General features: G+C 40.5%; 2 protein-coding genes across 2 annotated transcripts; one reads left to right on the forward strand and one right to left on the reverse strand.

Annotated features, from left to right (window-relative positions):
• The first annotated feature begins 770 nt into the window (after positions 1-770).
• On the forward strand, positions 771-2,746 carry LOC117476592 (pleckstrin homology domain-containing family F member 2-like). Its single transcript, XM_034123250.1, is given in 3 exon segments — positions 771-1,374; positions 2,278-2,463; positions 2,466-2,746. Coding segments are annotated over 3 exon segments (624 nt in total). The 5' UTR covers positions 771-1,127; the 3' UTR covers positions 2,657-2,746.
• Positions 2,747-11,564: 8,818 nt separating this feature from the next.
• On the reverse strand, positions 11,565-21,121 carry LOC117476593 (glutathione hydrolase 1 proenzyme-like). The gene is made up of 13 exons (XM_034123251.1): positions 20,865-21,121; positions 19,069-19,273; positions 18,260-18,390; positions 18,037-18,126; positions 17,305-17,497; positions 17,047-17,207; positions 16,452-16,601; positions 14,417-14,553; positions 13,437-13,624; positions 13,218-13,345; positions 12,685-12,797; positions 12,474-12,587; positions 11,565-11,818 (listed from the first exon to the last, which is right to left on the reverse strand). Exons 2-13 carry the CDS (start codon positions 19,233-19,235, stop codon positions 11,672-11,674), a joined length of 1,719 nt encoding a protein of 572 aa, XP_033979142.1. The 5' UTR covers positions 19,236-19,273; positions 20,865-21,121; the 3' UTR covers positions 11,565-11,671.
• Positions 21,122-24,234: the final 3,113 nt, after the last annotated feature.

Consider the following 24,234-nt stretch of genomic DNA (forward strand, 5'->3'; position numbering starts at 1 on the left):
TTGTGTGTAGGGATAAAAATCTATGTGTCTACGTGATACGTGTTTTGTCTAAAAAACTGTAAAGTTTGTTTGCTCTGACTGAATATGTGTACCACTCACCGCTCTGAACTGAACAACTGAATGAGTTGACTGGAACCCAGAGCTCTTGCTATGCCAAGATCTAAGCCACCTGTGATGTCATGTGATGATGTCACCGATTCTACTCTCAACTGTGATGTCATTCCGTTAGGGTCACATGTGATTCCGTTAGGGTTACATGTGATTCCGTTAAGGTCACATGTGATTCCGTTAAGTTCACATGTGATTCCGTTAAGTTCACATGTGATTTCGTAGTAAATGCAATTAATTTGTCCCACTTTATGACTTTATAAGCAGAATAAATGTTGTGCTTTAAGGTCTTTACAGTTACACAATGCAAATATTTAATTTTATTAATTTTATTTATGTTGTTTTGAGTCAAAGGTCAAGGCCTCTTTGTAAGCACACATGTTTTTTCTGTTTTTATTCATACAAAAATATAATTATGTATTATAAGTGCATTATTTGTGTGTTTGTTTCTACAGAGACACACTTAAAAAATACTAATATTATATACAGATTACTTGATTTAAAAAATAATAATCTTAATTTAAAAAATAACAACAACAAAAAAATGTGTGATGCTTTTGGGCAAAACCTAATAACTGAATGCCTCCTTTATTGCTGACAGGATTTCATGATTTCATGACTTTATAAGCCCAATAAATGTTTGTGTTTCGAATACTTTACAGTTACACAATGCAAATATTTAACTTTCATACATTTTCTCTATATTTTTTTTAACTCAATGGTAACAAACCTCTTTGATAGCACAAGTGTCTTTTCTGTTAGTCTTTGATTTTTGTAATTATTTCAAGGATAAGAACTTTGGGTTCTAGCATTCCCAGACCATTTACATGCACAAAAACCTATAACACACTACAGGAAAGGGAAAACCCCCCAAATCAGAATAAGGCCTCATATATAGACATTATAATTATAACTTAACGATAGTTTATATATACAGTCTATGATTGCGACACATGCCTGTATAAAACAAGTGAGAGATGGCTCTTCTGTGATTTCAGTGCTACACATATGATTTCACCATGATGGATCTGGTAACGTTTGAGAAGGAGAACTGTGAGCGTATCCAAGCCGTTGAGACTTCATTCGGCCCGGCAGGGAGGCCTCTATCCCAGCCAGGGAGAGTTCTGGTGGGTCAGGGTTGTCTCACAAAGCAAGGGCGTAGGAAGCCAGAGCCTAAAGTTTTCTTTCTGTTCAACGACATGCTGGTGTACGGCAGCATCATCCTGAACGGCCGCTGGCACAAAAAACAGAAAGTCATCCCTCTAGGTAAGCAGAACCCTAGATCTAGTCCGACAGATTCAAAAGATTTGATTAAAAGGTTTTATTGTCATATGAACAAAGCTACAGTGGAGAAATGGCAATGAAATTCTTCTGAGCTGAGCTCCTCCAACAATGCAACATGTATAATAAAATACAAAAATACAAAATAAAAAGTAGTGCATTTAGTCTATATCTAGATAACGATGATATGATGGTATGTATACCTCCGTAGAAGCTTTAGTGATGAAGTATTCTTTTATTTGTTTGCCTTGTTGTAACTTTATATTCACGTGCAATATATATCTGCAACAGCAAAACAATGGAGGTGCATGGAATTTAAAGTATGATGCACAAAACAATGACAACTTATCCACATGCTACCTCAAGAGCAAATTGCAGTTCGCCAATTCTGGAAATACCGATTACATTTGAGCTTGGTCAATGTTGTTCTACAGTTCTACATTGTAGAAATGTTTTCCAGAAAAAGACAGCAATACAACCCTTTTATGGAGGAAATTTAAAAAAGCATATCTTCATTTACTATTAGTGTAAATAAGTGTGGATAAAAGAACAGTTTCTTTTAAAACACAGGGGGATGATGGAAATACCAATTACATTTGAGTTTGGTCAATGTACTTTTTTAATGTTTGAAACACTTTCTGTTTAACTGTGTTGTATTGATGCACCTGAAGAAGTTTCAAAAGTTGTTATCCCAAAGCCTTTAAAATTATATTATCAGTATAGCTGAATACCACATGGATAAAGTCAGAAAATATATTTATTTAACAGCAATCAACTCAACTAAAATGACAAATATCCGCCTCAAGTCTTTCTGGACAAGCGTGTTGACCACGCCATAGTATCCATGTGTTTTTTGGACTGTTAACAATATCTTCCCTGTCATTCCAGAGGACATCATGCTAGAGGACCTGGAAGACAAGGAGGGATTGAGTAACAAATGGCTGGTCCGTATACCATGCAAGTCGTTTTTTGTGTCCGCAGATTCGCTCGAAGACAAGCAGGCCTGGATGGAGCTCATTGGAAACTGCCCGTTAAATCTTCTGCAGCGGCGTGGCAGCCAACCCGGATCCACTTTTGAGCCGCCTACAAATGTATGCGCTGCTTCAACAACTTCACTCACATCAAATGCCGACACCACTGCCGGAAATTTGGCTTTTTGGTCTGCAATGCATGCTCCAAGCAGCGAGCAGTGATAGACCACATTCACACGCTACAGTGTAGTTATGGCAATGGAAATCTTAGGTCACAGGCTCCTAGCAGGAAATAAAGCTTGTTCAAGGTTTGTGTGAATACCTTTGTCAGTTAGTGACGGATGCGTCTACACAAAGAAAATATCACATTTCACACTCTCTACAGGGCAAACAATTGGGGGAGGGGTAGACACATAGACACACACACACACACACACACACACACACACACACAGGGCACACAAATACACAAATGTAGATATGTTAAAATCACAGAGGTGTGTGTGTGTGTATAGACTTAAAACACTTGTACATGCTGGTAATATTAAGATGCATACTGCACACACACTAACACACACACACACACACACACACACACACACACATACACACACACACACACACTAACCTAAAACTTCTCCTTGTTCTTTGATTGCAAAGCCAGACAAATGATACTTTGTCCGTCAACCGATCACATTTCCCTTATGCCAGTTAGCCAATAAAGCTTTGTCGCAAAGTTTAAATGTGTTTGGACAGAAACAACTGTGGGATACAAAGACCCACACACACCCACATACACTCACACACACTCACACACACACACACACACACACACACGGGGAAACATCAGTGAGGACATACTGGAACTAGAAGAAACCACTTCTCAGATGTAGATCTCAAAGTTGCACCAAAGCACAGATAGGCCCACAGGAAGCAGCTGGTAAACGATAAGATGCTGAGCAGAGACCTTTTCACTGACTAACAGTAAACATAGCGAGAATACGTTAACATAGCAACAATAACCACCAACTCTGACGATAAAAATAGCTACAGTAGAATGACCATATTTCTGAAAAATAATAAAAAAGGTACTTAACTTCAGCGGTGCATACAGTATGTGCTGAAGTTTATATTGCACTTACTAAAAAGGTCACACACACACACACACACACACACACACCTGTTGTATGAGCCCCTAGGCCTAGAGAGAGAAAGAGTGAGGTTAAACAGGTGGAGATATATTTCACATGGCGACAATGTAAAGATTTTGTAGAATTGTTTTAAGCATAATTGCCAGGCAGCTAGATTGGCCATCCAGAACATTAAAGTATTAGACTCTAAAAAATCTAATGTGCTAAATTAAGAAGCAATATAATCGATACTATCTAATTGGATTCACACAAAAACAATGATTAACAATGGTACATCTTTAATACTTCCTATGAAATGTCTTTGCGTCCGAATAAATGGGAATTAAAGCAGCTTCATAAATGTGTGGCAGCGACTAATATATGAATTACGCTAAGATAAAGGTGAAAATAGTGGGAGTAGAACATTGGACTGGGATGCTCCATAAGACCTTCTCTACAAGTCACTCAATGAATGATTTTCATGTAAACTGAAGTGCTTCATGTGTGCATGACATATAAATCAAACAACAGCACCACCTAGTGGACACAGTCAGTCCTCTTGAGCTTTACACCATAGATTCCAGCGTAATTATCTTAAACTGTTGGCGTCACTTTGCTAGAAAAAGTGGAGGGGACCATTTTTGGTTTACATTACTTTTTTTAAAGTGCAGTGCTGCTGCACATTTGACATGTTCTATTAAAGGTTTAATAACATGTCCAAATGGCACATCTTGACACTAAACCAGTGTTCTTGTTTATTACATTTCTTTCTGCACGCTATTTTTCTAAAACATTTCTAAGTTATACTTTTAAAAAGTGATTGTTTGTTTGTAGCCTTTATTTAACCAGGTTAAAAAATCCCATTGAGATCAACGGTCTCTTTTTCAAGGGAGACCTGCGGTACATTGGTTACACATAAAAACAACAGAAAACAAAAAGGACATCACAACATAATTGATGGGGACAAAATTGGCTATTTCAAAAAGTGGTGGGCACATGTCCCCAGCGTCCCCAGAGCAAACGACGCCTATGTGGCCCAATATAACTCGGTTTGTAATGATTGTGTATGGTACCATGGGCGTCGCAGCCATTATATGAGGGTGGGACAAGTCCCCCCCACTTTTTCAAATGATTAGTTTAGACCCCCCCACTTTTACTATGCGGAAAGTCCGTGAATCGGTTTATCCACTCGCCGCACTTTGTAGAGCGCTGTGTCAGTGCTTCACTATCAAATGAAATCCATTCCACTTGCTTATTGAGAGAATGCCCAAATCAATGAAACTCCGTACCATGTTTTCACTGCTACTTTGTACCAAGGCAGATTCTCACATAGCGCGCGCATGTTCAAGGAGTGTTGTCATAGTTGGACAGCTCAGATCTGTTGTATGAAGCGATGCCGGTAGCGGAGGTAAGGCACACACACCAAATGTTCAGGAAATGGTTAATACAGCGAAAATCAAAGCTGACGATCTCTTGGTTATTGAACAGGAAACATTTCAGTCAAGGGGCATCATATGACCAATATAGACAGAAGAGCAACATTTATTTGAACATTTAAGTCAATGATACCATTCCTAGGTGAACTTAACATCCGTATGGAGTCAGATCAGTCTCAATATTAATAAATGCTCACAGAAGGATTCACAAATGTATTTTGCGATTTATATATAAATGACTCTCCACAACAATATCTCTCAATGCACTCACAAATATTTATTGTTGTATATAAATGTACAAAAAATGGGCATTTAAACTGCTTTTTATTAATTCAAAGACGGCTCTGAATTAATAATCAAATATGTTTCCTTTCTTTACTACTGAAATTACAAAATGTACCCATCATTTTCCTCATGCTAGTATAGCCACATAAAAGTATCAAACCACCTGTTAAAATGCACCAGAATACAGGAAATCTATATTTTTTTTCGCCCCCACACCCCCGTTAAAAATGTCCCCCCCACATTCAGGATGCTTCCTACGCCCATGAATGAGATACTGTCTACTGCTGTTCATTTACCTATTGTGAGTCGCCTCGGATAAAAGCATCACATGGAAATGTAAATTTAGCAAGAAGTGGCCATTATTACATTACATACATTACTACATTGCTGACTCAATAAACTACACACCCGCCAGAACACTGCGATCATCAGATGCAGGTCTATTAACTGTGATTTTATAGTATGTCTGCACTTTATGTGCTCATTTCATCATTCATGTATTTTATATTATAGTAAAACTGCCAATCTGCCTAGAAGTATTTTAATGTTATAGCTGTTACTATAACCAATACTAATGCTAGGGATGCAACTGACAGTTATGTAGGCACATTGTTATTGTTTCTTATCGCTGTGTGATTAAAAGAATAAACACAAATAGCAGGATAGGCAATGCAAAACTTTATTTCGTACCTTCATACACACATAACACAACATTAGAATGAGCTTTTATCAACGCCTACATGATGATAACCTGTCAACATGACAGGAAAATCCACATGACATTAATACAGAGCGGGCAGAACCCAAATCTGCATTCAAAGAATACACTTTACCAAAGCTTGAGGAAAATATCTGAAATCTGGCATTTCATTTAACTCCCGACACAGGTTCGGGAAAGCCCCATGAGCTTCTCGCTGTAGTATCCATGATTTCACCCATTTAGTGCGGTTTCTCCTAATTCTTCGCTTCCGCCTCTTGAGAGACTGTTGCTTGAGAATGTCTTCCACAAGCAACACTCCAATGGCTGATAGCTCCAGTACCGCACGAAACATGTTTTCGATGGACGACAGTGAAAATGGAACGCACACGCTATTTGTTGTTTGTTTATATCACGCTGTCTGTTCTTCTTCTCTGTCTTCCGGTTGTTGCCTATTTTGAATGACGAATACACACTACCGCCGCCTGCTGGTAAGGCTGAAGTCTTTGCGGTGTGTTCCAGTGCGACACATGGCCAAGACGCAGGAGAACACGGCGACGCAACAGTCGGCGTCGGCGAGTTCTCTGGTGACTGCCTGGTGTGTCAGGGCCTTTAGGGCCATGTAGCTGATAAGTAGCATATCATAAATATAACATCAGAAAGTAGCCTATTTATCAAACGCACACAGGCAGCTGTGTTTAGATCCAGTTTTTACGGTAAAGGATGTATCCTGGTTTCATTGATCTGAGGCCTGTACTACGAAGCCGGATTTTCCTAACCTGGATATGTTTGAGTTAGCCGGTTGGCCCAATCCAAAACATACGCACTCTCGCTAAGCTGTACTACGACGCTGGTTATCAAGTGGATCGCTCAAGCCAGCCGTGTCCTATCTAGTTAGGTGCACGTTCACATGAAAGGGGTGGTATTTGGAGTATTCGACCAATCTCAAACATGGACAAGCGTACTGACAGCGCAGCGTCATACTTCCTGAATGAAAAGTGAACTTTAATATTAGTCAAATATGAAGAAGTTCAACTTTAAACATCCATGACTTAAACACTTTATCCAGGATAAAAGCCACATAGCTGCACCTGCAAGGTGAATACAGCTGGTAAAAGAAAAAGCGTTTGAATGCGTACATTAACAGGTTTATGATATCACTGCCCCGTCTAAGACACGAGTGGATCTGACTTTAATTAGGAGAATTTGACTCGAGTGTTTCGTCAACTTAATGTGTTGCTTAAAATAATACTTCTGCATACAGTATGTGACACTGTGAGTGTTGCACGGCCAGATACGGCTCAAGAAGCTGACTCAAATAAGGAAATATATGATACATTATGATGTGATATGATATGAATGATAATGAGACACATCGACGTCTGCACTCACAGTGCCGCGGACTGTACTTAATGTTACTCTGATCCGGTTACTTATGTTGTGGCAGATATTTAAGTAAGCTTTCTTAACGCTAATGTTATAATAGTCAGATTGCTCTGAAGATGGGAGGGGATATTCTATTAATTTTCACGTTCACACAGTCAGTTGATTTTTGCAGACCGTCTTTCCTGCAACGGCAGTTTTTCTGTATTTCCTCTATCCTGTAATATGACTTGATAGCTTTAAACTCCGCACACGGAGCTCTGATTGGTCAGCAGGCGGTGCTTTCACCGAGTTGATCTCTTAGCCTGCAACCTAACCTCCTCCCGAGGAGGTTAGCCGCTCAGCATAAGTTACCATGGAGATCTAGCCCGCTAAAAAGAGAACCAGCGTCGTAGGACCGGAAAGCTCGAGTTTTCCCTGAAGTCAGCCGGCTAAGCGAAAATCCGGCTTCGTAGTACAGGCCTCTGGCCTCATTGCTGTGATGTGTAGTTTACGTGAATTTAATAGTACCGCATAGTTTAGCAAAGTGATCGATCTCCCAGCTAGCGCTGTCTGTGTAGTATTTTGTAACGTAACGCCCCAAACAGCGCCCGTCTGTTAAACGCTATCGATTCAAACGGCTGCGTTTTATTAATATTTAGTTTCAAGCTCTCGTCCTTAGTAAAAACAAAACTAGTGGAAGGGGAAATGCTCCCAGGGGAAGCTGATCCGCCTTCAGGTGCTGGGACAGCTCGTTCCCTCTCTGCAGCTGTGTGAGCCGGTCTGTGAACGCCACTCCTAAAATGATATTTAAAATGATTCACTTTTAAAGCTAGGGTAGGTAAGTTTGAGAAACCGGCTCGAGATACACTTTTTGTTATATTCCATGGAATGCTCTTAACATCCCGATAGCAATGAATATCTTAAGTTCTTTGACAAAAAAATCCATAAAAAAATGTCATCTGTGGAAGCCGTAATACTGTAAAAAGTACGACCAATCCGGCCCGGCTAAAATAACTGGATGGCCTACCTGCCTGTCAGCCTTCCATCTGTGCACAAACTTATCTCGTGCCCTCATTGGTCATGTGCGCGTTCGTGTGTGTTGGAGGAGGGACTCTATAAGGAAGTGGCAGATTTTCTCCGGTTGTGTATTTTCAAATTCTAGCGATCTCGAGCCGGTTTCTCAAACTTACCTACCCTACCTTTAACTAATGTAATGCTTGTTTTGTTGCTTGAGAAGCTTGTGGAAATAGTGTAGGTTTGTTTTAGTACAGTTTTAGGGAAACAAAAGTTAGGGGGGCAGCTGGGGGGGCAAGGCTCTACAGTGGGGGGGCAGCTTTCCCCCCCGTAGATCCGCCCCTGAATAGTGGTAACAAAATAAAGGGCCAAAATACCGGTTGACAACAACCAACAGAAAGAGAACTCCGAAAGAGAGTCTAAGATTATACAAAGTATTGAATAGTACACAAAAAGGGAAACAAAAACCTCACTTTTAACGTCGTATTAATAACTGAAAAGGCTGTAGGAAACACAGCTGCGACTAATCGACAGGCACTAACAGCTAAGCTACCCTGGATACTACTTACACAATTACACTACAATATCTCTCTAAACACAGAAGCACTAGTTTAACATGCTGTTAAACAGTGTAGCTCTAAAGGCCCCTACACACCAGGCCGATATCGGCCGTCTTGCGTTGTTGGGCGAAAACGGGTTCCTTGTCGCCCAAAGTCAATTTGGTGTGTCCCGAACCCTCGACCGTGACACGCCTTATTTGGCCTTTCACGGTCGACACCCGGCCGATTCAACATGTTGAATCGGCCGGGTGTCGGACACAAGCTATCGGGCCAAGAAACCACTCTGATCAGCTGTTCAGCTAGCAAATGAGAAGCGAAACGGAAGTGAGGGACGTAAACAAACGATTTAAGGCACAAGACAGCAGCTAAACACCAGCAGGTGATACTTAAAGACATCAAACATAGCCCTTAAATGTCCTCTCTTACCTCCCACACATAGCAGGGACATCTCTGATATCGGCGGGAGTGTCCCCGGCTGTCCTCTGCTGAGAGCTCCGTGATTTGTTTGGTCAAGTCCGGTTTTTCATCTCATCGTAAATTTAGCAAGAAGTGGCCATTATTACATTGCTGACTCAATAAACTACACACCCGCCAGAACACTGCGATCATCAGATGCAGGTCTATTAACTGTGATTTTATAGTATGTCTGCACTTTATGTGCTCATTTCATCATTCATGTATTTTTATATTCTAAAACATGTTTTCGATGGACGAGAGTGAAAATGGAACGCACATGCTATTTGTTTGTTTATATCAGTCTGTTCTTCTTCTCTGTCTTCCGGTTGTTGCCTATTTTGAATGACGAATACACACTACCGCCGCCTGCTGGCAAGGAGAGTTATTGCCACTCACGCATGCGCAGTTCGTACGTGCTCGGCTGAAGTCTTTGCGGTGATTTCCAGTGCGACACACGGCCAATACGCAGGAGAACTCGTCGATGGAACTGTCGGTGTCGGGTGTCGGCGAGTTCTCTGGTGACTGCCTGGTGTGTCAGGGCCTTTACACAGAAGGCACTAATTCGTCAAGCAATTGAGTAAACACAACAAGAGGCTTGAGGCGTCTGTTCCACATCACAGAGCCTCCCAAATGATCACAGTCCGGCCTTTGTAATCCTCCCCCGGAAGGTGTGCGCCGGATGTGTGCTGGGATTGGAGAACGTTGATCCAATCACCTCTTCGGAGGCGAGGGCGGGACAGCCAATGACATCAAGGGAACAGCACAGCTCATTTGCATAAACACAGACAGAGGCCCCGGCCCCACGGGGACGAAACGGGTTGTATCCGCATAGTTTCTCTTGCGTATAGCCCTTTAATTTACACGAGGACGTAACAAAACGATAGAAACGGATCCCGCAAACGATAACGGGTCCCAAGCATAGGTCCCAAGGTGGATAGATCTGCAAACGGAGCGCTCTGGCGGGTCAAACGGCTCCGTGTAATCGCCCCTATACGATCATTTTCTGATAATGATGACGCAATAGCCCCGCCTCTCCCCACCTCTGCTGCTCACCCCCGTGTCAAAGTAAACTGCACACTGAAATCAGATTATTTATCTTTCTCTCGATATGGATATAAACGCGAGTGAAGTCTAATCTGACAGGACGGAGACACGCAGCTCTGCTCACCTGCAGCTCCTCCCGCTGTGATGCAGCGGTGAACGGAGCAAAACACACACTTCAAGTCAGATCATCACCCTTAGCTATTTTAATTACCTCTCAAACTACCTAAACTAGTTATAAATATGTTTATTTTTACTGTCGGGTCACTCATTACTGGATCAGCTGCTGCATGAGACAGACACTGACACTGTCAGAAGAGAGGGAGGAAAAAGAGAGGCTCCGTATATTTTATTATATTATTATATAGAGTCGTTATTCATTTGTTTTAAAGCTCAATAAATAACAAAGAAGACCATTGACCGGCACTTTCATAATTTTGTCCGGAAGATTTAAACTTTAACACACGTTGACCGGCGAAAAACTCTGCCCGGTTCCCTCGGCCCGCACCGCGGAGAATAAACAGAAGTGCAGCCATGACAACCATGCTTCTTCGCTGCTTTTGTGGAGGAAGTTACAGCGCAGGCTCGGCATATGTACTGCAGCTTTTCCAGCGTTTGGAGCTAAACGGAGCTGTCTCGTGTGAACAGACACTTTCAGGTGTCTATTGCGTGTGGACGGAAGCCTTTTTTGCGATTGCGTTTGCGTATGCGTTTTACCGTGGGCCGGGGCCAGAGTTAATAGGACCGGGGAGGCGGCGGCCGTAACACCTGTCCTCCCTTTGTCTGCTGTCACCTATGAAACATCCTGGTGAAATATGTTAACGTTTTAAAAGATTAAAAGATGATTATTTGAGGTTTTTCCTTTTGTTTTGGTTTATTCTGTTTGCTTGAGTTATCTTTAAAGGAAAACAAAATGAACAGCTGGACACTGCTAATGATTTACAAAGTGCTTCATAAACAGGTAGGGGTTGGAAACATGTGTGACTGAGGCTGTTAAAAAAATCCTGCTGATGGTTGAACTTCTAATGGCTTGTGCATTTCTTAATCACTTGAAATGATGCTGCATATAAATGCGTCGGACATTAGACTAAATATTCAGAATAAATTTCAGACTGAGGCGCTTTGTTTCAAGGTCATAGAGAGCAAAAGTCACTGTGTTGTTATCTGAGTTGTGTCATGAAGCATGTTCTATGTTAATGAAAGAACAATTGGTGTCAACGTTGTTTCCTTGTTCTTTATTAAGTCTCTAACCTCTCAGCTCGTAGCACTGGTGACAAAGCTCATGCCGCTACAGGCTCCGTGCATAATCAGTGGTGAGTTTATGACCTCAGTACCCGGCGGCGTACGCCCACTTGCGAGAATCTGACTGAGCGTGGAGTCCGTCTTCATAGCGAACCACCGCCTGCACCACAGCTATTGTCAAGTTCAGGTACTTTATCTCGTGGTTCTTCAATGCCAAACCTTCCAGGACGTTCTGCAAACAGGAGCAAATATGAAAGAAAACTGAATAAATGTGGCACGATGTTCAAATTAGATCTTTTTAGCGCACAGCAGGGATGAAAAATGCCAAGTCTGTTCAGAGTGTTGGTTTTAAAACTTTTTGATAAATTGGGAATGATGCCCATTTTAAGAAATCATGTTGAGTAACGTCTGTGAAAATAAATCTTCAATTAAGCCAGTAATCACAGAAAACACTGAAGTGTGATGTGCTGCCCGACACACAATTGATAAGATTTCAAAATCATGCGTAATTAAGTGGTAGCAACAGAAGCTACATATTTTACATCCCAGTAAAACATCAAATAAAGGGTTAGTTTTCTAGTTAATATCTTTCCATTAATTACCTTTAATGGTACATTTAAAATACATTACATTGAGATGAGCAAGTTTTACAGCAACCATACACGGTATATAGGAGGATTTGCCTATTTTTAGACAGACCACAAATAGCCCGTTACCACCACAAATTGCTGAAATATTTGTCTCCATTCTTCACACCCCTGAAGGTAGAAATAATGAAGACATTCTTGGTTAAGAAGTTAGAAGGGCTTTATGTTAGCTGGGCTTTTGTGTGAGGGATTGTCTACCCACACACTCACATACGTCAGTGTTGTTTTTGTGACACTCACTTTGTCAAAGTCTGGTTCTGCTTCAGTGGCGTTGGGATCCAGCTGGTTGTGGAGCCTCGGCCCCGACACAGCTTTTTTCAGATCATAGTCAAAGAACAGTGCATTTAGAATCACCTTCAAAACAACAAAGATTTTAGACAATTATAACCCAACAGAGTAATTAAATAGTTGAATTAATGCAACTCATTGATTTAACTTCTTGCAATTTTACCTGAGCGATAGAAGTTGTGATTTTCGTTCCTCCTGAGCCTCCGACCACCATCTTAACTTTGTTGTTTTTGTCAAAGAGGATAGTCGGACACATGGAAGACAATGGCCTTTTTCCTTTAAAAATAAATTACATTATATATAAGTTTAAGTATTTTATTGGTTTATGTTAAACATTATTAAAATAATGTGTATGTAACTACATCAAATATCTATTTAAAAACAAGTTGTATGTTGTATGTTTTGAATCTATTCCACATTGTATTCCAGATTAATAAACTTGAAACCCATAAAGATATACTTGGATTGAATATACTAAAATAATAAAAGATAAGACCTTCCAGAGAGGGGTGGAAACATTTGATCCACATTTCTTTTGTATTAATCCAAAGACAAACATTATTTAAAAACATAATGCACAGTGTCGAGAAGAACAGATCGACCTCTGTGTACGCTACTGTCCAACAGCCAGTCTATGTATATTAAAACTACTGGTTTAAGAGCATTTCTGTGTGAGTGTGTGTGTTTTGTTCTGACCTGGTCTGATGAAGTTGTTGGATGAAGGACGCACTCCGAAGCCGTTTGTGATGAGCGGAGAGCTGAAGTCGTCCATCTCATTGTTGAGAAGTATCCCTGTTGATCTTGACATTACCTTGGAGCCGAAACTGCATGAAAACATTAACTGTTAAAGGAACATGACACATAAACCAACATTGGTGGACAAGAGATTTGTAAAGGTCAGTTAGGAGGTCATACTGTAGGTTGATGGTGCTGGTGGCGGCCACAGCGCTTCCATCTTCTGCGATCACCGAGAGGTGAGAGGTCCCGTGGTCATCAGGAATGTAAAACTCTGGCTCGTAATAGTCCATGTGGTGTGTGGTGTCATCTGTGATCTTCTCACGGAGGTCAAAGGCATAAGAACTTGAAATCATATTCTTGATGAGCTTTGGAAGAGAAAGAGGGACACGAAAATAATTCATAGGCCAAAAGTATTACTTAGTGTGGTTTTTTGCAGTAAGTACTGATTTATGTGCTGGATAGTTGACCATTGTTCCTGCTTATCCATGACAGGAAAAGTCTGGTCACTCATGTGCATGGGATTAAGTAGCAGAGATTCACAGACTTTTCGAAGAGGAATTGCTCTTCATTCTACTAGTCGGTAGAGGTGTAACTTTGATTAGTATATAATATAACAGGAGCAAACACTATCCTAAATAATAATTACCAAAGTATTCTAAATTATAATAAAATGCCTCTATAATAATTAAAAAAAATGCCTTTTAAATAATAAACACACACCTCTTTAATTTACGTGAAATATGCATGAGAGGGTTTTTTAAAGAAAGATAAAGCAAAAACAAAATAAAGCTTGTGGCATTAGGTGATCATTAGGCAAGCATAAGCTCATGAACATAACTAAAATCTGCCATGGTTCCTTGGAGAAAGGTGTCATTTAAATGTCACTATACTATAGGTTTCAGAAATCCCAGTAAATCAAAGACAGCAAAGAGGTCTCAACAGGACTTAAAGACAAGAGTTCCTGACAATATCTGCTGGAATTAAGTCTTCATTAAGTAGAGGATCACAATAACCTTGGTGTGCAATTCCCCACCTACTGTAAGCTCTGAAGCAAGGGGGTCATCACAACCCGATTAGCCAAGAGGGGAAATACACTAAATTACCACAGAACCTAAAACCAACCCTTTAACTGTTTTAAGCAGATACCAAGACCTTACATCTGTGATGTTGAGAAACTTTGGATCCCCAAGTAAGGTCCTCTTTGCATACGCAAAACGAAAAGCCTCCACGATGCGATGGTAGGTTAGGATCTTCTTCTCTGTGCTTGACACGCTTTCTGCGGTGAAGTTGTACCCTGTAGAAAATGAAACAATCATCAGTCACACGTTTACTTCACAGCTTCACTCATCTGTCTCCATTCAGATGCTGTTCAGGTATAGGAGAGGAGACAGCTATAATGCATTTGACCCAGCCGTTTCTGTTCCTGTGTTTTTATTTAGTCTAAAAGCCGCTGTGACCAGACTATGGGTATTACCCTGAGCTGACAGCCGCAGGGGGAACAGGAGGAGAGGCTGAGGGAAGAGAGACTTTTAGTTTGATGGGTTTCAGCTGTCAGACAGAGGCAGGAGTCACAGTAAATCAGCGGGATGAACGTTTTGGGAAGGCACTGAAATGTGTCCGTGGAGCTTCCACCACAGGACTGTGTCCAATTAGAGGTAAGATTAGTGTTAGCGTGTGAGGCAGGGGGCCGCCGTGTGTGGGTGGCCGGTCAGAGGAAAGGAAAGGTTCACAGAGATTAATTACTTTAGACAGAAGTTTTGAGACAGTGCTCAACATGGATAGTTCTCTGCAATGAACAGCCAACATAAGAGAAAGTAAAACCAGCCAGATATGATTTATGATTATTTGATGGAAATGATGATGGACCAAGTTAGCGATGATTAGATTAGCAACATGCTCATAAACTTTGCTGATCACACTCTCAGGTGTGATTACACAGACCACAATTATCTTTGGATCTTAATAACTTCCATCAAACAAAAGCCCTTCTGTCAGGGTTACACAGTCATTCCCTCAGGTGTTTTAACTTCATTCTCTAAATTGGAGGAAGTAACGAGATATTGTTTCTGTAGCTTATTGGTTTATCTGTTTTCGAGACACCATCTGTTATTGTTGAAGCATCAACAATCTAAGTCCTCATACCTAAAAGACAAAGTATGTTTGTCAGTGCGTTCTTCCATCAAAACAATAACACATCATATAAAGTTGTTCTGATCCATCACATCTTTTGTAAAATAAATACTTTGACTTGACTTTGATTTTAGGAAATATGCTTATTCCCTTTCTTGTGAATAACTCATACAAAAATCAAAGTGTAAGTGTTCAAAATTACCCTTGCAGCCGAGTAAATCACCATAATGAATTGAGCCCTAATGACCGCCCTGCATGAATGTCTGTACTAAATGTAATGGCAAGCCATCCAATAACTTTTAATATTTTGCCCAGAAGCACATATTTCAATATGGCTGGTGCTGCTGGATGAAAGGCTGGGGTCAGTAAAGCCATTAAAGAAAAGGTTCAATATGTTCCAAGTCTGTCCTCAAAGAATGGTCAGGTTCCTAAATGAGGTTGTCATGTTATAGTTCATACTGGTTATACTGGTCTTCAAAAGATCATTTTCAATGTGATTTTTAAAAGGGATGAGGGACAAAATCCACAATACTCTGTGCAAACTTTATTCCACAGTGTATGTGCTTTCTAACGCACTTTCATTACAAGCATCCCTCATTGAAAAAGCATTTCAAAAAGACATTTTAATGACCAGTATGAATTTTAAGAAATGGCAACATTTGCTTCAATGCTCAAATCGGTATCTGACTGTTGTTTTAGGCTGGGAAAATATGTGAGAGCCATGAATTTATGTACGACGGGAATAATTATGGTCGCGGTAAAAACATACAAACATTGACAGTTTGACAGGAGTTTTTGCAGCATGATAACAGTTTCACACATCTTCTGCCTGATTTAATATGAGAAATAAAGAGTGTTTCAGTGCTACATCTCATGATTCATGACATATTATAATAGTGCATGCTTTAGATACCCAGTTAGCTAACTTAAAGTCAACATTGCTTTTATTTAGTAGATGTACTGTACAGTAGAGCCACATGCCCTCAGTGGAGTCTGAGAGAGTGACTGGTAAAGTGAAGGACTCCCACTCAGGACGTTTTTGGACAAAGTATCAAGGCTTACCATTCAAGATGTTTAATATCAATGAGAGCACAGGGCCGCTAGAGGGGGCATTGGGAACAGCCATGTTGTACTCCCCCACATCCACCCTTAAAGGGTTCTCGTCCAAGACAGGCACATAATCCTTCAGATCCTCCATTGTGATGATGCCGCCTAAACACGGATTGACACACACAGTGAATGCACACTAAGACACGGCTGGAAAAACAAATCATCCTTAAATGGAAATGAGCTGTGCCAAGAGAGGTGCATGTTAGCATATTTTATTATATCTCCTGAAGCCTTTTAAGCAAATGAATTTCAGTGATAAGGGTTAAACTTGGCAGTAAGGATGATAACCATAATGTCCTTGTGTGTGAGATTACTTTGCTCTGTGGGTAGGGAGGAATGATATCATCTGCAGAAATCCTTTTTTAGATTGTAAAATAAATTAAAAAACGATTTAAACTGTTTTACTATGTAGGACAAAAGTGGAAACTTGCTACTGCTATCATGCATTTTATTCTAACAATGACATCAGCATGTCTAAACCAATATGATTCAATATATTTATATATATCAACAATATCCCAAAATAAATAAAAAATAAGAATACTACCTGCTGCCTGAATATCATCCACAAGGCTCTGGGCCAGTGGTCCATGGTAGAAAGCATTAGGACCCTCCTCTGCTATCTTCCTGTACGTTTCTGCAAGCTTGGTAAATGTGATGTTGTCATTCTCTTTCAGGATGTCACCATTTCCCCCACAAAACACTTCACTGAAAAGGAGAACAATAAAGATGCAGATTTTAATATAGCATGCTTTAAATTTAGGTTATCATAAAATGATACAAGGCTTCTTCGGTTGCCTCTCACCAAAGAGCTGTGTCCTTTCTGATGGTTTCCCTTTTGCTGGACAGAGCAGAGGCGAGTGCCCTGCCCAAAGGAAAACCATTTACTGCAAGAGCAATGCTCGGCTGGAACAAGTCCCTCCAAGGCAGTTTGCCGTGTCGTTTGTGCGCCATTTCAAAACCTCGAATCACTCCAGGTACAGCAACAGACAACCCTCCTACCGACCATGGAAATTAAGATTTAGATTATTGCCTCATAAGTTATTTGGACAATTTGTAGGGCACTGGTAAAAATACTACTGTGGGATTTGACCTGGAAGACCCAAACTGTTGTGGTTTTTCCTGGGTTTGGAGCTCTCAAATATTACACACATTACATTTAGCTGACACTTTTATCCAAAGCAACTTACAATAAGTGCAATAAACACTATAGTTACAAACTCCTCAGAACAAGGAAAATGCAGATATATTCATTTCAAACAAGTCAAACCATTGCAAGTGCTGGTAAATTAGTATAGAATGGGCTAAACCCTTTAAGGTCATACAAATGTGATTCTTCCCCTACTGTAACTATTTTACATTTGTTTGCAACTGATTTTTTATTTTTTTAAGAAATTAATTTGCAGTCAAGAAGACTGAATTCTACAGATGTGTAAGTGCACTTTCTCTTTTGTCTGTCACTATTAGGTCTTTCATAATATTAACTGAAACTTCCGCCAGCTCTTTTCTACGTCTGATAGCACCGGTTAAACATTACCTTCCTGAGATAAATCGTTACTGTTCCCAAACATGTCCTGCGTTGCATTGCGTGGAGCCGTCTCCCTGGCGTCAATCGTCTCAACCAGTCCTATGTACGTCACAAATCAGGAATTACATTTAGGATTAAGATGATGAGCAAATGGTATGAGTTTGCAGCTTCAGTGATTAAGGAAACAGAAGAAGCTTTAGTGGTGGTGAGGCATGTCTTAGTAAAGTTGTACCAGTTGTGGCGTTGTAGATGGTTAGGAAGAGTCCTCCTCCGATGCCCATACTTTGAGCGTTCATAAGTCCAACACACAGTAAAGCAGCTATAGAGGCATCTACTGCAGAGCCCCCTTTCATCAGTATGTCTCTGTGGTAAAATTAATTAAAACACAAGAAGGGAAGGGGTGGAGGATTAGTTTTTGCACTAAAAGAGGACAGTAAAGACTTTAAAGAGGACAGTAAAGACCTTAAAGAGGACAGTAAAGACTTTAAAGAGGACAGTAAAGACCTTAAAGAGGACAGTAAAGACTTTAAAGAGGACAGTAAAGACTTTAAAGAGGGCATATGGTCCTTTTCAGGCTGACATTTGTATGTTGTGCCTCTACTGCGACATGTTTACATGCTTTAATGTTCAAAAAGTGCTTTATTCTTCTCATACTGCCTGTGCTGCAGCACCACATTTCACCTTCTGTCTGAGATAAATGCTAGCCAATAGAAGTGCGTGTGTTACATAGTGATGTCATTATGTTACTGAAGTAAACAAAGGAGTCCAATGGAGGCATTTTAGGCAAGGGGGGAGTGTGTGGGAGAGAAACTCCCTCTGGAGGGAACTCTGGGATGTTTGCCTTTGCAGACCATTTACATGCACATGACAAAGGGAAAACCCCAAATAGCATTAAGACCCTTTGTTGGAAAAGAATAAAACATGTTCACATGGATTTGCAAGGTGATGTGCAAGCAGTTTTCATGCCTGTGTTTATGCATGTGTGAGTACAGAAGAGCAACATGTCTGCCGTTCAGGATGTTCGAGTGTGTGCGCTCTCACCTGCCGACCTCTGAACACGGCCCAGCGTCTGCTGCCACCGCTGCCTTCTGGTACACATGCTCAGCCGGTATCTTCCTTTTCCCCACACCATAGAAGACCCCCAAGAATGTGGCGACTGACACTAACAGCAGCATGGTCAGGGCCAAACTTACTGTTTTCTTTGTCATGTTTGTAGCGCAGGAACAATAAATGCTTTATGAAATACCTGTCAGGAAGCAAACATTTGTATAAATGAAACCTGTCAGTGTATACAAAGGCAGCTGCAGAGAGCTGCATTTTGTTACATCTGAAACAAAGCAAACCAGATTTACACATCACAAAATAAAATAATATTGTATTATCAACAGAATAAATACATTTTGAAGAAATGTTAAGCCATTTTATAAGCCACATGTTTTCTGATCTTTGTTCAGTTTTTATGGAAACTTTTGCATTTACAAATTAAAGCCAGGATTTGTCTTTCTTTGTTTATTCTACAAAATTAGATTTGTAGAATAAACACTTTAGGACGTTTGACCGGAGGATTTCTTTACAGTTTTTTTCAATTGCTAAAACAAAACAACATTTTGTCAAAACACTTAACACAATTCACAAATCCACACACCCAAAGTGCAAAACACCTCATATATCTTGCACAATGAAGCACTGCACTCAAAACTACATAAAGACTTAACAAAACCTAACCTTTGCACCAAATGGCACACACACTTCACTTATAGTACAATACACTTTGTCCAACCAACTACACACTGTGGTTCTTTATCTAAAGCACACTCATCTTTTATGGTGATCTGTATGTAGAGAATTCTGCATAAAAAGTTTGTTAAAGTCTAACAAAATATGTGCAGTTGGGCGGGGAACAAATATTATGCTCGTCACAATCATGTAAGTATGTATTTGAAGACAAAGAAAACCCAAAAACAAATGTTTTCTTCAGCATGCAGACTGTGCCAAGTAAAGCCATATTCCTCCAGTCTCTGTATTAATGCTAGCGCTGGGTGACCATAAATCCACTGGAATATACTATACCACATCACACACACACACACACACACACACACACACACACACACACACACACACACACACACACACACACATTTTGCAAAATTCAACTGATTGACAGCTTATTTTGGAGTACAGAGTTTCGCGAATGTCAAGGGGGGGGGGGGGAGTGGAGTACAGAGCTTTGTGACGTTGTGATCAGCTGTTTTAGCGCAGTGCTGCTGTACAGACCGACGTTAATAGCAGCCCTGTCTGTGCACACGGAGACCGACTCTGTCGTCCGGTGATCTAACCGCCTTCTGGAAAAGCTTCACAAGTACGTCGGTACCACGCAAATGCGCTTTGTGACACAAGTGAGGGTACGCATTTCAGATTGTTGCCGCGCATGCGTACCTACCAGTTATGTGCACCCCTGGTTATAGGCATGCCAACTTGATGCTCTGCTCACGGATGACTCGATGAGCATAACAAACTGTTAAGATGATGACTTTACGTGTGTATAACATTTTTCTTCTTTGTGGGGGTTTGCCCCCAAAAAACAGTTTCAAGTCCTGAGAAAGTAAAATAAGACGGTGTGTAGCTACACCGGTCCAATAAATAAGGCCACGAACATACTGATGTCTTTTTGACGGTTTATTCTCTCCCTCTCGCTCTCATTCTCCGAAGACAACGTGTAAACTATAAGAAATGAACAGTTGAAAGTTTACATTAAATCGTAACACCTAACACATTAGCAAAATCAAAGCACACACTAAATATTAACACACATATCACAAAAGAGAAACATTTACCGTGTGCGCCTCTTGAACCCTGTAGATTATGCCAACGGCATGCGTTGCTATGGCAATGCCTTCTGACCTGACTGTGGTCATGCGACTCACCGAGCACATCCCAAATGTGAACCATTCTACATTTCGCTATCCAGATAATACTCTACATTTTACAATTGTCTAATTACACTCACATTTACTAAATCATAAATTGATAAGACACACAAATGAACATCCAAATATAAACACTTCTCAGACGTTACACTCCCACCAAATTACTATGATTTATGAAACCTTACATGTGAATAAATCTAGTCATTTCAAGAACCAAGGTGGAATATATGTGAAGTACCTTAATTCCCCACACTGATAAGTGTTCAAAAATGTCTAAGGTTTCATTAGAACACTTCTTAGTAGTTTTCTACAAGCAGTGGCGACTGGTCATTAGGGGCAGGTGGGGCACAGCCCCACCTAGTGTCAGCAGAAAGTATTACAAATAATGATTACAAAAATGCAAAAAAATAAATAAAAAAATATATAAAATATATTTTAAGATCATGTTTAATCATCTGATTCGTCTGTACATTGCTGTTTTAGTCTGTGTTCTTCTAATTAGTGTGTCTACAGTCACAGTGTGTGCCTATTGAGCTGTTTAGAGCCATGTGGGACAAAACCTGATTATGCCCCTTCCTCTCGCTGTGAAGTCAACGGTGACTGTAAAAACTTCACTGCGCATGCTCAGAGTATTTTGTAATGAAATGTGTGTGGCAAAAAAATAATGACCAGAGGGGCACGGAGCTACCATCCCCACCATACGTCATCTCAAATCATTCAGAGCTGATTGGCTGTAAGTACGTGTGCCGCGAAAAGTGTGGTGTGTGAAGAGGAGACGAGAGAGCTGCAGTCGCGCGTCCTAAAACCAGGAAGTAAGCACAAAAAAGCAATGAGATTTCTCCAGAGGATTTTAGAAAATAGCTCGAAATAAGATCTGTGGGAAACGTACCTGTTAGATAAATGCACGTTTTGATTAGCCGGATAACATCCACATGTCTACCCTACTTTTATAATTTTTTTATCATAAATCTATGGATTAGATAAGATTTATGATAGACTTTTGAAACTACAAGAACATAAGGAGGACTTTTACAAAAAAGTAATAGAAATGTTTTCCAGAAGGATAGGCAAATGGACTTCATCTTCAAGTCAAGGTAAGACCGCCATTTTATTGAAAATGGGATCTTACTAAGAGAGAACAATTCAATATTTAAATGATAAATTACATTTTTTGGGTATCCTTTTGTTGAACTGTCTGTTTAAAATTAATCGAAGCATCAGACAAAAAAAGCTTTTGAAAATAATATTATATTTTGGTTTAGGTCAAAATATAATATTTGTAAACCTGAAGAGTCAGTGCCAGTGCCTCAGCAGCCATGAACCTCACTGCACGTCACTGCAGAAGCTTATATATAGACATCTAAGTTTTTTGTGCCCCACCACTTTTGTACATATAAAAACGCCACTGTCTACAAGTACAACTAATTTATGAATAGGACGTTCGAGAATGGATGGTTTAACTGATCTTTTTTCCTTCTTTCCAAGCTTCCTGTTTCCTATTTGAACTGTGACCTTTCACACTAGTCCATCTTCATCTTTACAAACATCTAGCACTCTGCCAAGTCTCCACTCATTTCGAGGAAGCTCTTCCTCTTTAACAATGACAATATCCCCTATTTTGACATTTCGTCTTGGAGAATGCCAGCACTGTCTGAGGGTGATGTTTGTTAGATACTCCTTCTTCCATCTACTCCAGAATTGCTCTGCTAGATATTGTACTCTCCGCCACCTTTTTCTGGCATACAAATCTTCTGCCACAAACTTTCCTGGTGGAGGCAGCGGAACAGAGGTTTGGGGTAAGTGGCTCTAAACCTTTTGGATCTGTAATGTGGTCAGTGGTGAGTAGGCGACTGTTTACGATTGACATGGCTTCATAGAACATTTTTCTCAAGGAAGCGTCATCTAGTCTTCCAGCACTTTTAGAGAGAACCCAATTCAGGACGCTCTTAACTGTCCTGATCTGCCGCTCCCAAACGCCTCCCATGTGACTGGCCTCTGGCACATTCATAGAAAAGTCAGTGTTTTTCAGCCAAGTAGGTAGTTAATCTGTCCTTGTCTACTTCTTGCAACGCCTTTGTCAGTTCATTTTTTGCACCAACAAAATATGTCCCTTGATCAGATTTGATTTGTCTTACAGCTCCACGGATAGCCACGAAACATCTCAAGGCGTTTATGAAAGCATCAGTTGTTAGATCCTCCAACATTTCTACGTGGACTGATCTTGATGAGAAACAGGTGAATATGAGTCCATATCTCTTTTGGTCTTTACGACCTTGCTTTGTGTGAAATGGCCCAAAACAATCCATTCCACAGTATGAGAATGGGGGAGAGGGGTCAACACGGTAAGCAGGTAGATCCGCCATCTTTTGCGTTTCTGTTGGCCTGCGAGCTCTTCTGCACACAACACATTGCTTAATGTGGTTTGCCACAACTTTGCTACCACCAACAATCCAATATCCATTTGCTCTCAGTTCGTTGAGGGTCTGTCCTCTTCCTTGGTGTTGTGTTTTCTCATTCTTCTCTGTGTTTTTAGACTTTTCATTTTTGTCCACATTCTCTGTCACTTCTACTTTCCTCTCTACTGCTTCTGTCACCTTTACTTTCTCTACTTTCTCTGTCTTGTCGTCTTTCGCTGTCTTTGCCAATCTATCTGGTGATTCTTCAACCTTATTCATGTTATCCTCTTTTTCCTTCTGTTGCATTGGCTCCACTTTCTCTGTCTCTTTCTTTCTTTTTTCTTCCAGCTTTTCTGCCTCTGTCACCTTCACTTTGTCGGTCTCTTTCTCTGCTTTAACCTTTTCTTCCCCCTTTATTTCGTCCTCTTTCTCCTTCACCTTTTCTGCCTCTTTCTCCTTCTCTTTTTTATCGCTCTTCTTCGTTGGTGTTTCTACCTTGTCGTCTTTTTCTGTCTTCTTGGCTTTGTCTGCCTCTTCTTTCTTGGTGTCTTCCACCTCAGGGGACGTCTTTGTCTCCACATCAGCCTCCTTCTCTAGCTGGTCGGGTGTCTGCAGTTGTTCTGCGGTCTTCTCCATTTTGTCCATCTGCTGCTCTTTGCCATCCTTCATCTTGGGTTTTGCAGTCTTGTCCTTCTTGTCATCCTTTTTCTCCAGAACCTTCTTGAATTTTGGATTTTTCTCAAACTTTCTTTTTAGATGGTTCAGTCGCTTGAGAGCCAGTAGCTTGTTCTTCAGTAGTTGTGGGCCTACCCTAAAGGGAAGTGGCATTTCCAAGTTTCCCTCTGTATTTGTATGTATTGATTCATTGAGTATTTGCAGGA

Source organism: Trematomus bernacchii, unplaced genomic scaffold (genome assembly GCF_902827165.1).
Source record: "Trematomus bernacchii unplaced genomic scaffold, fTreBer1.1, whole genome shotgun sequence".
In the NCBI taxonomy this organism is placed as follows: domain Eukaryota; kingdom Metazoa; phylum Chordata; class Actinopteri; order Perciformes; family Nototheniidae; genus Trematomus; species Trematomus bernacchii.